This window comes from Malaya genurostris, chromosome 1 (assembly GCF_030247185.1).
Source record: "Malaya genurostris strain Urasoe2022 chromosome 1, Malgen_1.1, whole genome shotgun sequence".
NCBI lineage: Eukaryota > Metazoa > Arthropoda > Insecta > Diptera > Culicidae > Malaya > Malaya genurostris.
In genome coordinates, this window is record NC_080570.1 from 140,219,175 (window position 1) to 140,237,471 (window position 18,297).

The following is an 18,297-nucleotide window of genomic DNA, read 5'->3' on the forward strand; positions in this document are numbered from 1 at the left end:
ATTCTAACTAAAATTTGTGTGCCAATAGTCATCTCATTAGTAGAGTCACCATGTTATTTTACCGATTACTCGACTTTCAATAAATTTATTGAGATAAAATCGAATACAAAATCTTTGCCTCGTATGTAAGAAGCAATGGAACATAAAAGTAGTTCAGAAATGATTCAATACTGCTGTTTTAACGAACAAAAAAAATGCTCCAGATTTCATGTTATTCTTGAAATTAATCTATCAAACAGAGATAACAGATCTCACTCTAACTAATGGTTTTCGTACATGAAATGACTAATGGATTTGAGATGAATGGGGGTACCGTTACCCAATTTCTATCTCTTCTATTGGTCGATCGTTAGTCCTGAGCTGAAACGGTGGCCTTTATTACCGTTCTTGCATGCACTCACTCTTACATTTCATTCACACATCATCTCACCCATCAGGTCCCAAACGATACATCCACACAATATAAACTGGATGAACATCGTTTGACAGCTATCAGTGGTTTGCTCATTGGTTCGGTCATTATTATTTTATTATATTCTACAATATTCTATTTCATTCCACAGTATTCCATGGTACACAAACCACCAATAAACGTCAAAGATGGATTCGATTTACCGTTCATTTATTGTCATCGTGTGAAACCCAATTGGGATACGTTTACTCTACTTAATTTTCACTTCACACTGGTAATAAGGGCCGGTAGTATGAAAATAAAACATAAAAAAGAGCTCAGTTAAGCCCTACCGGCCTCTCCAACCCCGGATGTTGGAGCGTAATGCAATCAACATCTTATTCAAGTCGTTCCATATATTATTCATTTAATTCAATTATGAAACTAAAAACTGTAACGCATATCTTTATCAAATTGTAACGCTAATTGATTGTATGTGATGATGTTTGCAATACCGTCAAGCCCACCAACCAAAGGGAGGGAGAATCTAATAGTGATAGCCGTTTTAAAAGAAAAAGGCGATTGCTGCTGCGAAAAGCAGGAAATAGCCGATAGACGTTGTTCTCAAACAGGAAACAATAGGCGTAGAGCTGCTATTATTCGATATAAACCAAGCAAAAGTCTTGTAGAAAACGGGTAAATTAAAAAAAAATCCGTTGCTATTGTAACAAAAATAACTACCATGGTAGAATAATTTTAATAATATAAACCTCTCAGGAGATCCGTAAAGAGTGGTTAAGATGGAAACAGAATTTCGGTGTAGTAGCTGCTGTCACGGATAAAAATTCATTGCCGGTACCATGATTAAAAACCAAGAAATTTTTTCCAAACTTGAATAAAATCAAAAACTTTATTTGTGTATAGTGGTAACCCTGCACGCTGTGTGATGTTAAGCTGATAAGAACAGATACTACACTTTGATCTTTGCCTTTAGGCCGAGAAGCGATGCACGCTGTGTGCTAGGCGGTGGTGTTTTCTTCTTCCGTACCAGCATGTATCGATGCGTACCGGTTTTGCATTGTCATTGTGTATGACGGTTTAAAAGTTTTGCCACTCATCGCCCTATAATTTCGGAACCGGAAGTCGGATTTGGATGGAATTATGCAGTATCTTTTGAGACAATGAGAGCTTTAACTTAAATCTAGATTTGGGGAAATCGGCTGAACCATTGCTGTGAAATCGAAGAATCGAGAATTTTTGGAACTTTTCTTCACTATTATCGGTACTTTCGGATGCGGAAACCGGGCACTAGTAGTCCCAAAGTAGGTTTATATATCCACTAGCTAGCAAGATCTGTCAACTAGATGGCTTTACCAGTAGGTTTCGTTTCGCCATCGCCTGCTTGAAAAAATACTCATGCAATTGAAAGCCTACCACTTATCGCGCTGTAATACCGGTACCGGAAGTCGGATCTTGATAAACTTTTCGGAGACTTTTTAAAGAATTTCAAGACCTTTTTTTGTATCTTAGTTTGTAAAAATCGGTTAAGAAATTCCCAAGAAAATTGAGTGCGCTTTTGCTCATAGATTTGCGCATATTACCTTGTAATTCCGGAGCCGGACGTCAGATGAAAATGAAATTCAATCGCAAGCTATGTCAATCCTCTCGTAAAAGATTTCAGCGATATGAGATTTTACACCGTATTAAGGACTTTCAAAGAAAAAGAACAATCACCATCTGCAGAATATAAGCGATTTCTACAAGGACGGTGTGGTAAAAAGCCAGAAAGATGCAAAGCTAAAGAAAATTTTGACATCAAGTGTTGGAAATAGTACATCTTTGAAAGACACAATTCGGTCAAAAGCACTTATTTGTATAAGTACAAGTAGTTTTTCAAATATTCGAAATTATTTGAAATAAAGTTCTGAAGATATAAACTTCAGAATATTGTTTTATTTTGGGGAAACAGCTATTGATTATTAGCTTTTTCTGTAAGATGACATTCTGGGGAAGACGTCTTTCTTTTACTACGCCTTTTCAAAATATACGCTCTGAGAGAGTGAGAAGTTTTTGATCGTGAAAATCTCTAACGTATGAATATAATTTTTGCTACATGATCAGTTGTATGACAACCCAAAAAATAATTCAAAATTAAAATTGTCTGAAATCCGTTGGATCAGGTCCGGAATCCAGCTCCTGAATAGAGACACAGTTTCAGGTTCAGAATTCAGTTAAGATACAGCATCCAGTTCAAGGATCAGAATTTTCAAAAACGACATTTTGCATATTACCTTTGAACGCCGTTCGCCAGTTCACGCAGTGTTTGCTTTGGGCAAGTTTGATAAGCATTCAGCTGCTTCGGGTCGTTTGCATTGAATCAAAATACACCGAAAAGTGAACTGAGACGGAGAAAATTCTACAATCCAGTTCTTTTAAGGGCTATAAATGCTGACAAAACAGTTATAAAAATTATCCAAATGTTGAAATATGCACAAAAGTGAAAATAATCAGTTTTATTAATCAGAACTTCGCACCACACGGGTTCAAATGAAAGTTTGCGATGCCACTAACACATTCCATTACGGCGGGCAACACGAAAATCAAGACTGATGAGATCTGGTGCCCGAGCACCAATGTTATTTGTATTCACGTCAATCTGGTTATGTCTCTGACATTACCCACCCACCTTTTTCAATTCACCGATGATTCACCGTATTTCGACAAACCTACAGACTTATTCCAAAGCTACTAGGAGCTCATTGATGCAATCAGGAAGGATTATGGAAGCAGTAATCTTATAGATAACGTAACCGCGGAATCGCATTCGCTAGACCTTCACGGTTAGCTCAGGATCAGTGGTTCGTACTATTTTTTTTATTCTCAGTAGAGAAATATTCTACGGGATGTCTATCGCTGTGGCTTCTCCCTCTACATTTCCAGCGATAAAATTTGTAGATCTAAAATAGAGTGCATAATTTATCTGTTAAACTGCGCAAACAAACGGAATATGATTGAACTTACTTGTCTCCAGATTTGATCAAATTATTGGTAGGGAAGAATGTGATTATTCCGTGAGGTTTTTAACCGAAGCCAAAATAAACAAATATTCGGTTTTAATGTATCAACTGCTTAATCGTTTTTCATGTGATTAATGAATTGAGACATGCGTTTCAACAAGCGATATTTGTAAATTGACAATTTCTTTTGTGTAACATGTCATTTGTTCCCTCAACAGTATCCATTTGATACCCCTATAGTAATCGGGCGGGGCTTGCAAACGGCAACAAACAATTCAAAAATGTGTTGCAAAGCATCTGAGTTCAAACAAGTAGAATTACGAATTAACTTTGACACAAACCTGCAGCGCACAACTGGTATTTTGATAGAATTGAATGCAGAAACTTGAAACACAATTTTCAATATAAAATTATATTTTTATTAGTGAATTTTGCTTTCATTACCACATCAGCTTTGATGCATTGAACTTCGACATTCTCCGTGGAACATTCTGGGAGCTATCAAAAACACTATCTTCACGATTTGACCCCGGAGAAACAGGTGACAAAAAGCACGTTCCTTAATAAAACATCGCGATTTCAAGCCAACAATCTCAACGTAGGAGTCTTTTCAGTTTTCACACAAAAAAACACATTGTGCAGATCAAACCGAAGTAACCTACAAAACGAACCTATTGTTGTAGCAAAGAATTCCCAAGCATCACAAGGTGAAAATTGCAAAACCAAACTGACAGGTGAAAATTTCAAGGCCTTTCAAATTATGAGCCAACAAACGGGCATAGTTCTTTTTTGCGAACGAACTTGCACCTCAAACAACGCTTCATACCTTCACAGTAAAAGATGTCTAACAAAACGCTACTGTTTCGAAGAAACAAAAAAAAAACAAAGCACCAAATTTGTGTTTATTGTTTAGGTACTGTTATTCGATCCATTTTCTGTCTGTTCTGGGAACTGAAGCATTGCTGAACAAACGTATTAAAACCCACCAAAAAACTAAAAATAATTTCTTCTGATCCAGAGCCCGGATATTCATATTGCTTCGTTCTAGATCAAGCAAAAATTTCAACCAAAAATTCTATGGTACGCAGTACAAAACAGTGCGCTGTCAGTACAGGCAGCCGCAGCAGAGGGGCGGCGCCATATTGAAACACATCTCCCGCAGTTTGCGGACACTACAACATACACTATCGCGCAGGGGTAAAAAGCAATTTTCGACCCATAAAAGCCCTCCTAAATAACCGATTTCTATGCGGTACCGTTCCCGGTACTTACCTCGATTGCTGGCCGATGTACAAACTTCCACAAATAGTCACCTAAAATGCTAGTTACACGTTCCCAAGTCTTCGTTGCCGAGCCAGTAAAACGTATCAACATCGATCCGTACTACTACTACTGCTGCTGCTGCTGGTGATGGCTATTTTTCCCTTCCACTTCGCTGATGATGTCCGCCTGAAGGAACTGTCACAAGTCGCTTCCCCCTTTTGTACGTTTGACAGATCAATCCAGAACTGACAACAGTCGAGGCCTGCCCACTGCGCGATTCCGCAGTAAAATCATTAACAAAAAATACACACACATGTACAGAAAATAAATGTAAACAAAAAGGAAACACAAGCTGGAAAGCTTCCACACACGATCAGCTTCGACAAAAAAAAACAACACAACACCTCAGCACGAACACAGCTACACGATCATGCTAGTGTTCGTACTCGTTATCAGACACCAAATCCACAGGGCCGAAACGAGAAAAAAGGTACCGAAGAGACCGAATGCCGGCGCGGTGTGCGGGGAACGAATTTTTCTCGTTCGGGTTTTTCGCAACAGAAAACTTTCACTTTACCTAACCAATACCCAGAAAAAAACTAGTAAATTCTAACTTTTCGATACCGTACGTTCTGCCGGTAGGTTCTAACCAATCAACCGATCCGTATTACGCTGCTCACGATTGAACTACGTTCGCGAAAATTGCAATTTTCCAACGGCTTTCACGAAAGGTGTCTTCCTTTTTCTGCATTTGTGCACTTCCACTTGTTCCGAACCGAAACCGTTCCAAGATACTTGAGATGGTGTGCGTGCGGTGTCTGTGGCAGATGGAAGCTTCCAGTGTCCATGTGGCGAATTTAGCATTTTTCTCTGGCTTGGCTGGGGGAATATGAAAGTGCAATTTGTTCGTTACACGTTCATTAAAAATAACTCGTATTTCGAGTTAAGGTAGCGCTTCGCCGTGGTCAGGTCGAAGCGAGACAACTCACTGCTTCCTCTTGCTTTGTCGCCGAAATTTCACCCTAAATTGCAAATTTCTCCAATACTAAGCCGATTCACGAAAAATCAAAAACATACGATTGTAGGTAAATGATTTTACTATGCATTTGGCGAAAAATATTAGTTAGAAAGCTTTTCTTTCGCGAGATTTCGTGCGAGTTTTGTTAAACATTTTGTTTTCTTTTTTCCATTTCTCGCTATAAACAACTCGCATTTGTAGGGATGTGCTACGTTTTCAACAAAGCGTCAAAGCTAGTAGCGATGAAAATCATTACTGATTTCTGGTTCTACTGAAACATGAATAGACATTATTTTACAAAGTAGTAACACTTACTTACATTTTCTACTCATCTATATTCAACGTTTACGCAGAGAGAACAAACAACGAAAACAAAAGAAATGTTGTTGGCGTCTACCGCATGTGACATTTTGCACACCCCAATGCATGCGTGGACATTGTGTGCGTGCGAAAAAATAAGGAAAAACTCATTTATTTTTATAACTCGCACGAAATCTTTCGATAAAAACGTTTATCAGGCACAATTTATATACGAATCGATAAAAAAATTATTTATCTAGAATCGTATGTTCTTGGAATTTCCGTTTTCTTCTACGTTTTCTCACAATTTTGGGTAAAGTGCATGAAACCCCGGGATAGGCAGCGAACTCCCGTGACCACGGCGAAGCGCTACCTTAAGCGTATTTAAATTGCATCGAGTTTGCTGATTTTGTGATTTCGACTCATTTAGGTTTCACTCTTGCGGAAAGGAATGATTATTAAATTAAGAAACTTTGTCATTTTCTGTTGCGAAGCGACAAGAAATTTTGCGTTTTTTTGTGATAACAGCCAACAAGACACCTATAAACATTCACTCTAAAGAGGAATTTCGAAAGACTCAGTACTCGCTTAAAGTAATTCATAACAGTGAACGATTGAGAAAAGTTTTCTTCGTCCGATGTTAAAATTAATACTCAAATTTTCATAGCTTGTAATTTCTTTCAAAAGTGTATGTTGAAAGGTGGCTTATTGGCCGTTATCACAAAAAACGCGTAAAATATACTAATAATGATAGTAGTATGTAATGTTAATTGTTGTTTAAGTAAAAGGATTTGAATTTTTTTTATTGATCGATTTTTTAGCCCCTCAATAGAAATTTCATGTAAACTGTCTTACATAGAGTATTGCAGTTCCATAGAAGTAATAATATGTACATTGTTTTAAAACATAAATTAAAATACATAGTTGAACTTTTTTTAGGTTTTATTGTGTAAAACAGTAATTTTCATTGACAATATACATAAACGTATAAACGAATACCAAAAAACTACTCGAATAAAAAATATTGTAGAAAAACAATACGATTTACTGTTACAAAACCTGAAACAATTTTGCTTTGACCATTGAAAAATATTTTAATGTATTGTTATACACTATTCAATTATTTGTGAACATGCTTTTTACAATAGAATGTATAGGTTGTTATGTATCGTAACAATTCAAATTATAAAATTTTCTCATACACGTTTTCTTGGAAAACAATCAAATGTACAGTTTGCATATTGTTCGAAATACCACGTGTACAATAAATTCAATTGTAGAATCGTAGAAACAATATATTGAATCGTTGTATCAAGTGTACAACTTTGCTTCCGCCGTTTTCCGATAGGTGGCTGTACCGGCTGAGGCTGGCCAAAATACATAGATGATAATGCCTTTAAAGTGAGTATGTACAGTGCCTAACGAATTGTCATCGCCATTTCAGTGACAGTTGTTCTTGTTTTCGTATTATTCACGCTCGAAAATGTCTGTTTATGTGCCCAATTCTCGCCATTTGCGGGAAGTTTTACTTTTCTGTTACATTTCGAAAAAATGCAACTGAAGCGCATCGAATGCTTTCAGAAACTTACGGTGATGTTGCTCTGAGTAAAAGAACGTGTCGGGAGTGGTTTCAACGTTTTCAAAATGGTGATTTCGGTGTCGAAGACAAACATGATGGTGGAAGAGAAAAAACCTTCAAAGATGAATCACAATTTACTACAAGCTCTTTAAACCGGGTGAAACCATCACAGGAGATCGCTACCGAACGCAACTGATGCGTCTTAGTCGCGCGCTAAAAGAAAAGCGGCCACAATATCAAGAGCGACATGACAAAGTCATCCTCCAACATGACAATGCTCGTGAGGCCACGTCGCAAAAGTGGTCAAAAAGTACCTGGAAACGCTGAAATGGGAAGTCTTGCCCCACCCGCCGTATTCCCCAGATGTCGTCCCTTCTGACTTCCACCTATTCCGTTCGATGCCACACGGCCTGGCAGATCAACATTTTCAATCCTTCGAAGAGTTGGAATAATGGATTGCTTCATGGATAGCGTCAAAAAAGGACTCCTTTTTTCGAGCCGGGATCCGACAATTTCCGGAAAGATGGGAGAAAGTTGTCGCGAGTTGTCGGACAATACTTTGAAAAATACATCTGTAAGCACTTTTTCGCAATAAAGCTTTAAATTTTGGAAAAAAACGGCGGAAGCAAAGTTGTACACCTAATAAATGAAAAAAATCTTGTCTAGATACAATAAAATGTATTGTAAGCCATAGATATAATTGTGAATCAATCGTTTATGCTGTAAAATCAATGGTTTATTTTTTTTACGGGTAATTACACTAGATATCGTTATACGTTCAAGAATATGCTTTGGATTGTACATGGAATAGTTTTTTACGCTGATCAAATGGAATTTTCACATGCGGGTCCGTAATACATTTTAAAGCAGCTTCCAAATTTTCCTCATAAATCTTTTCGTTTTTACGACCTTCACTGTTTGGGTACATAGCAGAATATTGATTTTTATTAATTAACCATGAGCTCGAATATTTTCTCACAATCGTTCGTTTGAACTGCTATGGCATAGACAGTATTGATGAAGAGAGTTAAATTCAGATGAAAGTCTTATGGGCTTATACGAAATTCTTGAATTTCAACTTGAACCGCCTTCCAGTTCCGGAATCACAAGGTAATGATTGTTAAAACATTTCAAACAGTCAAATGAGCTGCGACATAAAAAATAACCAAATTTTCAATTCTGACCTTGAAACTTTTTCGAAATTCAGGTCTTGTAAGTTGTAGGATGATGAAGATTAAAAATTTACAAGATTGGTACCAACAACACTCTAATTTGTTGGTATGATAATTATGATCGGCTTAAAAACTATCAAATGAGTCATGGTGATATTTTCGAAATTTCCTTTGTGTGTTCCCACAAAAAAAACCCTGCTTATTATAAGTTAAAATTGAATAATAGAATAAATTGGTTACTGAAAACAAGTGTAGTAAACAATACTTTCTATCAACCGCATAAGCTAAAACATCTCATAAATTTTTGGCTTGTGCGGTTGATAGAAAGTATTCTTTACGTTATTGACCGTTTCATGAGATGGAATCAACTCACTCACTCCACATCAATTCTGGAAACGGAAATCGAAAATTGGAACCGAATAAATTTCTATGGTCAAAATGTCATTCCACAATAGTCGAAATTACCTTAGCATCTTTAATTTAAATAGAGGTGTGTGAGTGGTCCACCAACCTCTGAGAAAAACGAATAAAATTATTAATCTATATCATCCTTTAATTTCGAAATAGGATCCGGATAAAATAAGAACAAAAAAACTATCTCATAGCCTTCCCTGTTAACAGCATTTTGTTATAATCAGATTGGTCTCTTTTAGAGAAAATCAACTTGAGTTCCATTCCGAAATCCTTTGATACACTACTTCCAGAGCTTCCAAAACCGGAAATAGAAAACCGGTATACTTGAAGTGAGTTTATTAGTCGTTATCCAACAAGTCTCGCAGTCTAGAAAAAATTTCTTTTAGGGATTTTTTATTTTTTACACCGCTGCTCATAAAAATACAACCAGGTATTTGGATACAAATTCTATTATCAACATTTATCTTAAGTCAAGCTTGTTTCACACCACTTATACCTGTCAGGTATAAGTGGTATGAAACAGTTCTGTGAAAGTTCTCACATTTTCATAAAATTCCAAAATCGAATGGATAATGATGAAAGTAATGATTCTTTTTGCAAATTTCTATACTATTACTTTAAGGATTCGCCATTCAACATTTTTAAAATTGAATTTTTCAAACACAAAATTCATGTAGATTGTTTGATGTGTGGTCAATTCACATAAATTGTATGTGATATTTCTTTTCATTTTAGGGGATGTTGGCATAACATTCAATTTCGTCATGTAAAATATTAAATTTAGCGTTTGAAACCCTTTCGTGTGATTTTTCTAATAAACCAAATGTAAAGTTTTATTTGCGTGTAACTTCTTTTTAGCGTGCACTAGCCATGCAAGTCAATCCCACGGTCCCTCGTTCACTGGAAAGCTGGAAAGTGACAGCGATACAAACTCTCCACATTTCGCCGAAGCAACACGAGCGGGCCGCGTCGACGAAATCTCCACTTGAAATCGTCCATTTCAATTTCAATCCCAGTGGCATTCACTACGTAAGTCGTTTTTCTCTTGTATTTATGTTTATTTTATAGGAATTTTGAGTCGATAGTCTAATAATTATAGTGGAAATCATGATTAATTCGTTTTAGTATCTTTTGTTTATATGATATCATAGTTTTGTGGAGTTTTAAGATTGAATTTGTTTATTTCCGATTGAACGTTCGAATCCCACGTGTTTTCAATAGAAATTATATTTTGATTGTAGATATAGTAAATTCAATAAAGGTTGTATTTTGTACTCTTCTGTTCGGGGCAGAAATGATGAAATTAACGAATCGCTAACCGAATTTCAATCATACAATATTATTTTTGAGAGTAAAACATTAGTGAACATAACCTCTCCAGTTTCCGGCATTACATTGTTTTTTTTTTCTGTTTTATCGTAGGTTACTCCGTTGCTCCCGTGCTAACGTAAAGATGTCGGGAAATCTAGACATTCTCGCTTTGAAGGATGAGGATGTTACGAAGATGCTGGCCGCGACTACCCACGTCGGCAGCACATCCGTGAACTTCCAGATGGAATCGTACGTGTTCAAACGTCGCCCGGACGGTGTGCACATCATAAATCTTGGTCGTACCTGGGAGAAGCTGCTGCTGGCTGCACGTTGCATTGCCAGCATCGAGTACCCAGGTGAGGTGAGTTGAGACGTTTATTTTTTTTTTGTTAGTACTTCGTTCTGGTTCGCCTAACAGTTGCTTCTAGTCCCAGGTTCGACAGGTATTCGCTTAGATGATGATTTAACTTCTTCCATCTTTCGGGTCGGATTACCCATGACGCATAACGATCAAGTTACTGATTGCGATTCCTGTTTCGTTCTACAGGGGACAATGATCGATACGCACACACAATGCGGAAAACCTTCAGTTGAACTTTTTTTTCTGGCCCATCAACGTGGTTTGAATTCGTATTGATTCTTTTCGCGCAGAATAGCCAGTAGATCGAAGATTTCAGTCCACTGCCGGAGCTGGCCGATGTGGTGGCTTCTCCGGTGCACAAGATTGAAAAACAGTTTTCCGTGTGGCAGTGAATATCGTTCAAAGTCAAAGTTGCTTCGTTCTAGCATTTTTGTTGCAACATGGATTCTGACCAAATTTCTACGTTTTCGTTGCAGGTCTTTGCCATTTCGTCGCGTCCCTTGGGACAGCGTGCCGTTCTGAAGTTCGCCCACTACACCGAAGCAACCCCGATTGCTGGCCGTTTCACACCCGGTGCCTTCACCAATCAAATTCAACCGGCGTTTCGTGAACCGCGTCTGTTGATCGTAACGGATCCATTAACCGATCACCAACCGGTGACGGAAGCGTCGTACGTCAATATTCCGGTCATCGCGTTCTGCAACACCGATTCGCCGTTGAAATTTGTCGACATTGCCATTCCATGCAACACCAAGGCTCCGCACTCGATCGGTTTGATGTGGTGGCTGTTGGCCCGTGAGGTTCTGCGACTGCGTGGCAAGATTACCCACGACAAGTGGGACATCAAGCCGGATCTGTTCTTCTACCGTGATCCCGAAGAAGCGGAGAAAGAACAGGCCGCCATTGAAGCTGCACCGGTCGCTAAGGATCAATATCCGGATGAAGCCATCGTTGCAGTGGAGGAAGGTGGTACCTGGACCAGCGAAGATGCACCGGCTCCAGCTGCTGCTGTTGCTGCGCCTCCCGCTGCCATACCGGCTTTGATGCAGTCCGACGATTGGAACGAAGACGATACTCCGACCAATGCTTCGTGGGGTGGCGGCGGCGCTTTCTAATTCGCTGACTAAATGGTCAGAAATACTCTCTACATGGAATTCATGTAGAGGAGAGGGCTTTAAATGAAGCATCATAAAAATATATGAACAAAAAATACGTTCATCTGTTTTAAATTATTGATTCGACTTCCTTAGATTTATTTTAGATTATCAACTTTGGTAGCTCTGTTCCTATGTTCGTTTTGTTGGGTTCTTGTTTTGATCGATGTTTGTCTTTTTTTTGTACATGCATTTTCTAAAGCGAAGTCAACTACTCTTCAGTTTCCTACTAAGCACGGATTGAACGCAAATTTGAAATTGCGACAAAATTGGAATTAGCGGCGAAACATTTTGGAAGATTTCGATAGTCCCACGACAAAAGGGCCTAACTGCAAATGAGAGCCTCTCTTTATTTATATATAACAAATTTAGAGCAAATTCAGCAGCTGTAAGATTCATATGAGTGGTCTATAATGTAACTGAAACTGAAACAAACGTATCCCCAGCAAGCCGTTTTAGTTTTATTTATTCGAACAGTTCTACTGTCAAATTTAAAACTGGTATACGCTGCCGATTAATTTTTTCTATATTTGAAACACAGATAAAACGCTGCTGGGGCTGCCAGTTTATTTTGTTATAATTGCTAGATTTAAATTTTAAAACTGACATAAATTATGCATCTACAACTAAAACACTCCTGAAAGTGCCCTTAGGGCATATTCAGTAGTGTTCTAGTTCTAGATGCATAATTTATGCCAGTAACAAAATTTAAAAAACACTGCTGGGGCTGCCAGTTTTTCTTGTTATAAAATCCAGATTTAAATTTTGTAACTGACATAAATTATGCATCTAGAACTAGAACACTCCTGAACATGCCCTTAGCAGCTGAAAGTTTTATATGGGAGATCTATAATAGAACTGAAACTGGAACAAACTAGAGTGCCTATAATCAGAGTGACGACAGCTGTTCGTTTGGAATGACAGCTTTGTTCCAAACGAGCAAACAACCTAACAGACATGACAGTATGAGTAAATTCTTATAAAAATAATTTTTGGTGATGCACTAGTTCCACCTATATTGTGCTGCGCGAACTATTTACTATCTGTACACCCCTTGTGTTATGTAAAAGTTTTTTTACTAGTTGGTTTCCCCTCGTTTGTCAACACCGATCAGCTGCTTGCAGGGATGCCTGATTTCATCAAAATATTTGAATACTGTCCCAAATAAAGGAATATTTGAGTGTCCTGTCTGTTAGTCTGTGCTGAAAACATTTCGAATTAACGAATGAGACGTTGTCACTCTGGTTATAGGCACTCTAGAACAAACGTATCTCTAGCAAGCCGTTTTAGTTTTATTCGAACAATTTTACTGTCAAATTTAAAACTGGTATACGCTAACGTTTCATTTTTTGTATTTTGAAACACAAGTAATGTACGATTCAGACGATCCGTCTTTTTCCGACACCGTCACCGTCAACATTAATTACTGGTATCCTTATGGAGACATTGTCACATAACTTCACCGTCACGGAACGTCTTGACGGACGAAGCGTGTGAACATTTCGGTAAAGAAAGTATTAAACTAATTTTGACGGAAGTTGACGTTCCGGTGACGGTGACGGAAGGAGACGGATCGTCTGAATCGTACATTTAATGCTGTTGGACGGAACGTTATTTGGGCTTATTTTCCACTGGAAATAATTTTAACTAAAGAATTAATATTAGAATTTTCATTGCAAGATTTTTTTCAGTGTCGGAAAATAACCATCAATCTATCAGCGGCCCTTACACGATCATTAAAAGTGTCATTACTAAAAAGTAATGGCACTTTTAATGATCGTGTAAGGTCTACGAGTTCAGTAATGACACGAGTAATGATGGAATTCCGGATTTTCCATCATTACAAACATTATTTCTTCTTCTTATTTTTTTTGTGGAAGTGTTGAATATCTTTAGAACTATACGCGAAAAAATGACAAAGTGTAGATTCAAATTGTTAATATTTCATTAACCTTAACGTTTCAATGACAAATCAAATTTATTTTCAGCTAAACGAAAATAAAAATATTGCTATTGCTATTGCTGGAGTAGTTACAGATACTCATCATTAATAATGAACGTGTAATGCTAAAAAGTACGAGCGTTTGAGCAGCATGGTTATTTTTGACAGATCGATGGTTATTTTCCGACACTGAAAAAAATCTTGCAAAGAAAATTCTAATATCAATTCTTTAGTCAAAATTTCCAGTGCAAAATAAACGCAAATAACTTTGCATCCGTCAAACTGTGAAATGGGCCGCAGTTTTAGTTAAATTTAACTACTCGACACAAAATAACCACTCAAGTGTCAGATTTTAACCAAAAGTTAAAATTAACCGCGAAATGGTTCACAGCCTTAGAAAATTCTTTTTGTTTTGTTTTAAATAGTAAAATGATTTCTTTCAAAGATAATTTGAAGGCTTGTTTTTGGCACATTTTTCTTCGATATATATATTTGTAAGCAATTTCAATAACATTTATAATATTCCAAATACTTATAGGGCCGGAGTGTTCTAGTTCTAGATGCATAATTTAAGTCAGTTTTAAAATTTGAATGCAGCAATTATAACAAAATAAACTGGCAGTACCAGTGGGGTTTTATCTGTGTTTCAAATAGAGAAAAAATAGAACGGCAGCGAATACCAGTTTTAAATTTAACAGCTGCAAGATTCATATGGGTGATCTATAATATAACTGAAACTGAAACAAACGTATCCTTAGCAAGCCGTTTTAGTTTTATTTATTCGAACAGTTCTACTGTCAAATTTAAAACTGGTATACGCTGCCGGTCTATTGAGCAATTTGACGTCTCAGTTACTCACACCGATGCAGAGTGCGCAGATCTATTCATATACGAAATTAGAATGTGTGCGAGCCGAAGTCAAAGTTTGTTGTGAGTTCAATTTTACACTGAGGTAAAACATTTTTGACTCATAATCATACACTGCGAAAAATGCATATAGAATTTCGTAAGCTATGAACTAATGAACCAAGTAGAAGACAGTGCCATTACGTGATATAGAGTTTCATGATTTTATGTCTTTCTCAACTGTTATCTTGGCATTGCAGTGTTTTTTATTGCATATATGTCTTCAATAATTGGCACGATGCGGCTCGACAAAATTCACTGGGTTATTTCGACATACTCACACTAGCATTAACCTTTCACCTGCTGAGAATAGCCTCACCAACACATTCGCACGTGGATTGGACTATTTTTTCTATATTTGAGACCAGCTCGATGGCAAGGATAGGGCGCTCCAGCAAGTGCTATCGTAGCCAACATCTGGGGCATTTGGTGGGCAATCAGAGCGCTCAGAGTCTGGTAAACAAACATTCGAGCATTTCAAATCGAGTAAAATCCTAATTTTCTTATCGTAGTAATGATATTCTAATCGATAATTTGTGGGGAAGTGCGGTAAAGGGTACTGAATAAACAAGTAGTTTGTAATATCCAATTTTTTGTTAATCATTCTTTTTCATTGTTTTGGTTTTTGCAGAATGATGCTGACCACAGTTTCATGACGTCATAGCAGGAGGCTGTTTGAGACACAGATAAAACGTTGCTGGGGCTGCCAGTTTATTTTGTTACAAATTCTAGAATAAAATTTTAAAACACATAAATTAACAGTTCGGCTGAAAAGTTCGTATCGTTTAATAGAAACACACATTTTTTGCCAAAATTCGTTTTTATTATTCAACATAATTGCCATTAGAGGCGATACAGCGATTATAGCGATCTTCCAACTTTTCGATACCATTTTTGTAGTACGATTTGTCCTTTGCCTCAAAATAGGCCTCAGTTTCAGCGATTACCTCTTCATTGCTTCTAATTTTTTTTACCAGCGAGCATTCTCTTGAGGTCTGAGAACAGGAAAATGTCACTGGGGGCCAAATCTGGAGAATAAGGTGGATAAGGGAGCAATTCGAAGCCCAATTCATTCAATTTCAGCATGGTTTTCATCGACTTGTGACACGGTGCATTGTCTTGATGAAACAAAACTTTTTGCTTCTTCAAATGAGGCCGTTTTTTTGAAATTTCGTCCTTCAAACGCTCTAATAACGCTATATAATAGTCACTGTTGATGGTTTTTCCCTTTTCAAGGTAGTCGATGAAAATTATACCATGCGAATCCCAAAATACAGACTCCATAGCCTTACCGGCCGATTGTTGAGTCTTTCCACGCTTTGGGTTCGGTTCATTGCGTGCAGTCCACTCAGCTGACTGTAGATTGGACTCCGGAGTGAAGTGGTGGAGCCATGTTTCGTCCATTGTTATATATCGACGGAAAAAATCGGTTTTATTTCGATATAACAGCTCCAAACACTGCTCAGAATCATCAATTCGTTGTTGTTTTTGATCGATTGTGAGCTCACGCGGCACCCATTTTGCACAAAGCTTTCTCATATCCAAAAATTCGTGAATAATATGTCCAACACGTTCCTTTGATATCTTTAGGGTGTCAGCTATCTCGATCAACTTCACTTTACGGTCATTGAAAATCATTTTGTGGATTTTTTTCACGTTTTCATCGGTAACAGCCTCTTTTGGACGTCCACTGCGTTCATCGCCTTCGGTGCTCATATGACCAGTACGAAATTTTGCAAACCACTTACGAATTGTTGCTTCGCCCGGTGCAGAGTCTGGATAATACTCATCAAGCCATTTTTTGGTATCGGCGGCACTTTTTTTCATCAAAAAGTAGTTTTTCATCAACACACGAAATTCCTTTTTTTCCATTTTTTTCACTCACAAAAGTAGCTTCACTCAAAATGCAATATCACACAAACTAATAATCAGACAGCTGTCAAATTTATACACGTATCTTTTGAAGGTTGGTGCTAACTGAAAATGGTATGGATTTAATTCTAGTGGCGCCCTCTCATAGAAACGATACGAACTTTTCAGCCGATCTGTTATGCATCTAGAACTACACTGATAAAAATTTGCACGATCGATTCATATGTAAACAGCACTTTAATTTAATATGCTTTATCAATTCAATACATTACCAAACGATTTGTTTGTTCTCTTGCAAAAATAGTGTCAAAATTAGGCGTTACCTTCATATAGAAAGAAAATTTGTTATTATTCTATGTGAAGGTAAAGTGTTGTACAGGTATGTAGTGTAAGTTTAAAAAAGTGGGAAAATCTTCGGAAATACTCCAGTAAAACTAGTCCAACGGGGCTCCATCTTCCCATATTAAAAATGGCTCGACAATGGACCTCTGTCTGCCGGATTTGTTGAACGAAAAAAAAATGTCATTCGGTACAACGGTCTGTTTCAAAATCGGCAAACGAAGGCCCCGTGTTGGCCTCCCGTTGAACGACTGATTAGACCCGCTTGTACGCGGCGGGCAGAATTCCCCCCAGACGGCTGGCTATGTCTATCAGCCATTTTTGCCATCTGGCAACAATGCAACAACCGTTCCCGCCAGAAAATTTCGCCTAGCGGTTATTAACGGTTCTTTTTCTGTCGGATTCTTGCCACACAAGATTGGCAGAACCGTTTTGAATCGGTTATACATTTTTAGTGTGTTGGATTTATTTTTTCAAAAAAAAAGTACATATGAAAGGCAATAAGTTATTGCCCTTCATATATACTAATTATGAAAAATGTTATTGCCAATAACGCTGCTTTCTCACTACCAAACATACCCATATTTCAATCTCATTTACATCGTCGCAATATTCGTATTGGACCAACGAAGGACCACCGTTGAATGTTTTTTTTTCTAAGAGGGTTGTATTCGTTTGATTCCTCAAATAGAAACCCCCCTGTTGGGAAGAAAAATATCCCGACCGTACCAATTACCATACACACATTAACACGTTTTAGGTCAAATGTACACTTCCGCGTACGTGATAACGCGTCCGGCCGTTGAGCGCATACGCACCAGACACGTTTCGCAACATGGTATATCTATATACGGTTCAACAATCGCATCCCATCCAAACGTCACTGCAGAGCTGGTTGGAGGACTCTCACGCACATGCAACTCTCTCTTTCTCTCTCTCATTTTCGCTCGCTCTCATTGTTTATCATTGCAACCTCGTGCAACCTGATGGCGCGATGAGCCGCGCGCGGTTGTGTGCGAGCAATGTGCGTGCGATTGCATACGTACGGGCGAAGAGGAACAGTATGGGATCTCGCTCGTTCGCTCGCAAATATCCCTTTGTTTTGGTTAGGTTGCGTCGGCGCGTTTCCGCTTACTACGATTTGTTTTGAATTGCCCACACTGACTGGCAGCTGGAGCATGACTCTCGCAGAACGACGACGACGACTATCTCCTGGGTGGTATGCCACGTGCGCGCCCGATCAGAGGAACAACCTATC

General features: G+C 38.0%; 1 protein-coding gene and 1 pseudogene across 1 annotated transcript; one reads left to right on the forward strand and one right to left on the reverse strand.

Annotated features, from left to right (window-relative positions):
- Nucleotides 1-1,214: 1,214 nt before the first annotated feature.
- On the reverse strand, nt 1,215-1,398 carry LOC131426779 (U2 spliceosomal RNA; annotated as a pseudogene).
- Nucleotides 1,399-10,099: 8,701 nt separating this feature from the next.
- LOC131425944 (small ribosomal subunit protein uS2) lies at nt 10,100-12,038 on the forward strand. Its single transcript, XM_058588270.1, has 3 exons — nt 10,100-10,183; nt 10,577-10,826; nt 11,303-12,038. Exons 2-3 carry the CDS (start codon nt 10,608-10,610, stop codon nt 11,939-11,941), a joined length of 858 nt encoding a protein of 285 aa, XP_058444253.1. The 5' UTR covers nt 10,100-10,183; nt 10,577-10,607; the 3' UTR covers nt 11,942-12,038.
- The last annotated feature ends 6,259 nt before the right edge of the window (nt 12,039-18,297 follow it).

What these genes read in the sequence shown, in the direction of transcription:
- LOC131425944 (XM_058588270.1), top strand. Translation starts at nt 10,608, where the DNA reads ATGTCGGGAAATCTAGACATTCTCGCTTTGAAGGATGAGGATGTTACG. An exon ending in GCATCGAGTACCCAGGTGAG is followed by an intron (nt 10,827 to 11,302) that starts GTGAGTTGAGAC and finishes TTTTCGTTGCAG; the next exon opens with GTCTTTGCCATTTCGTCGCG.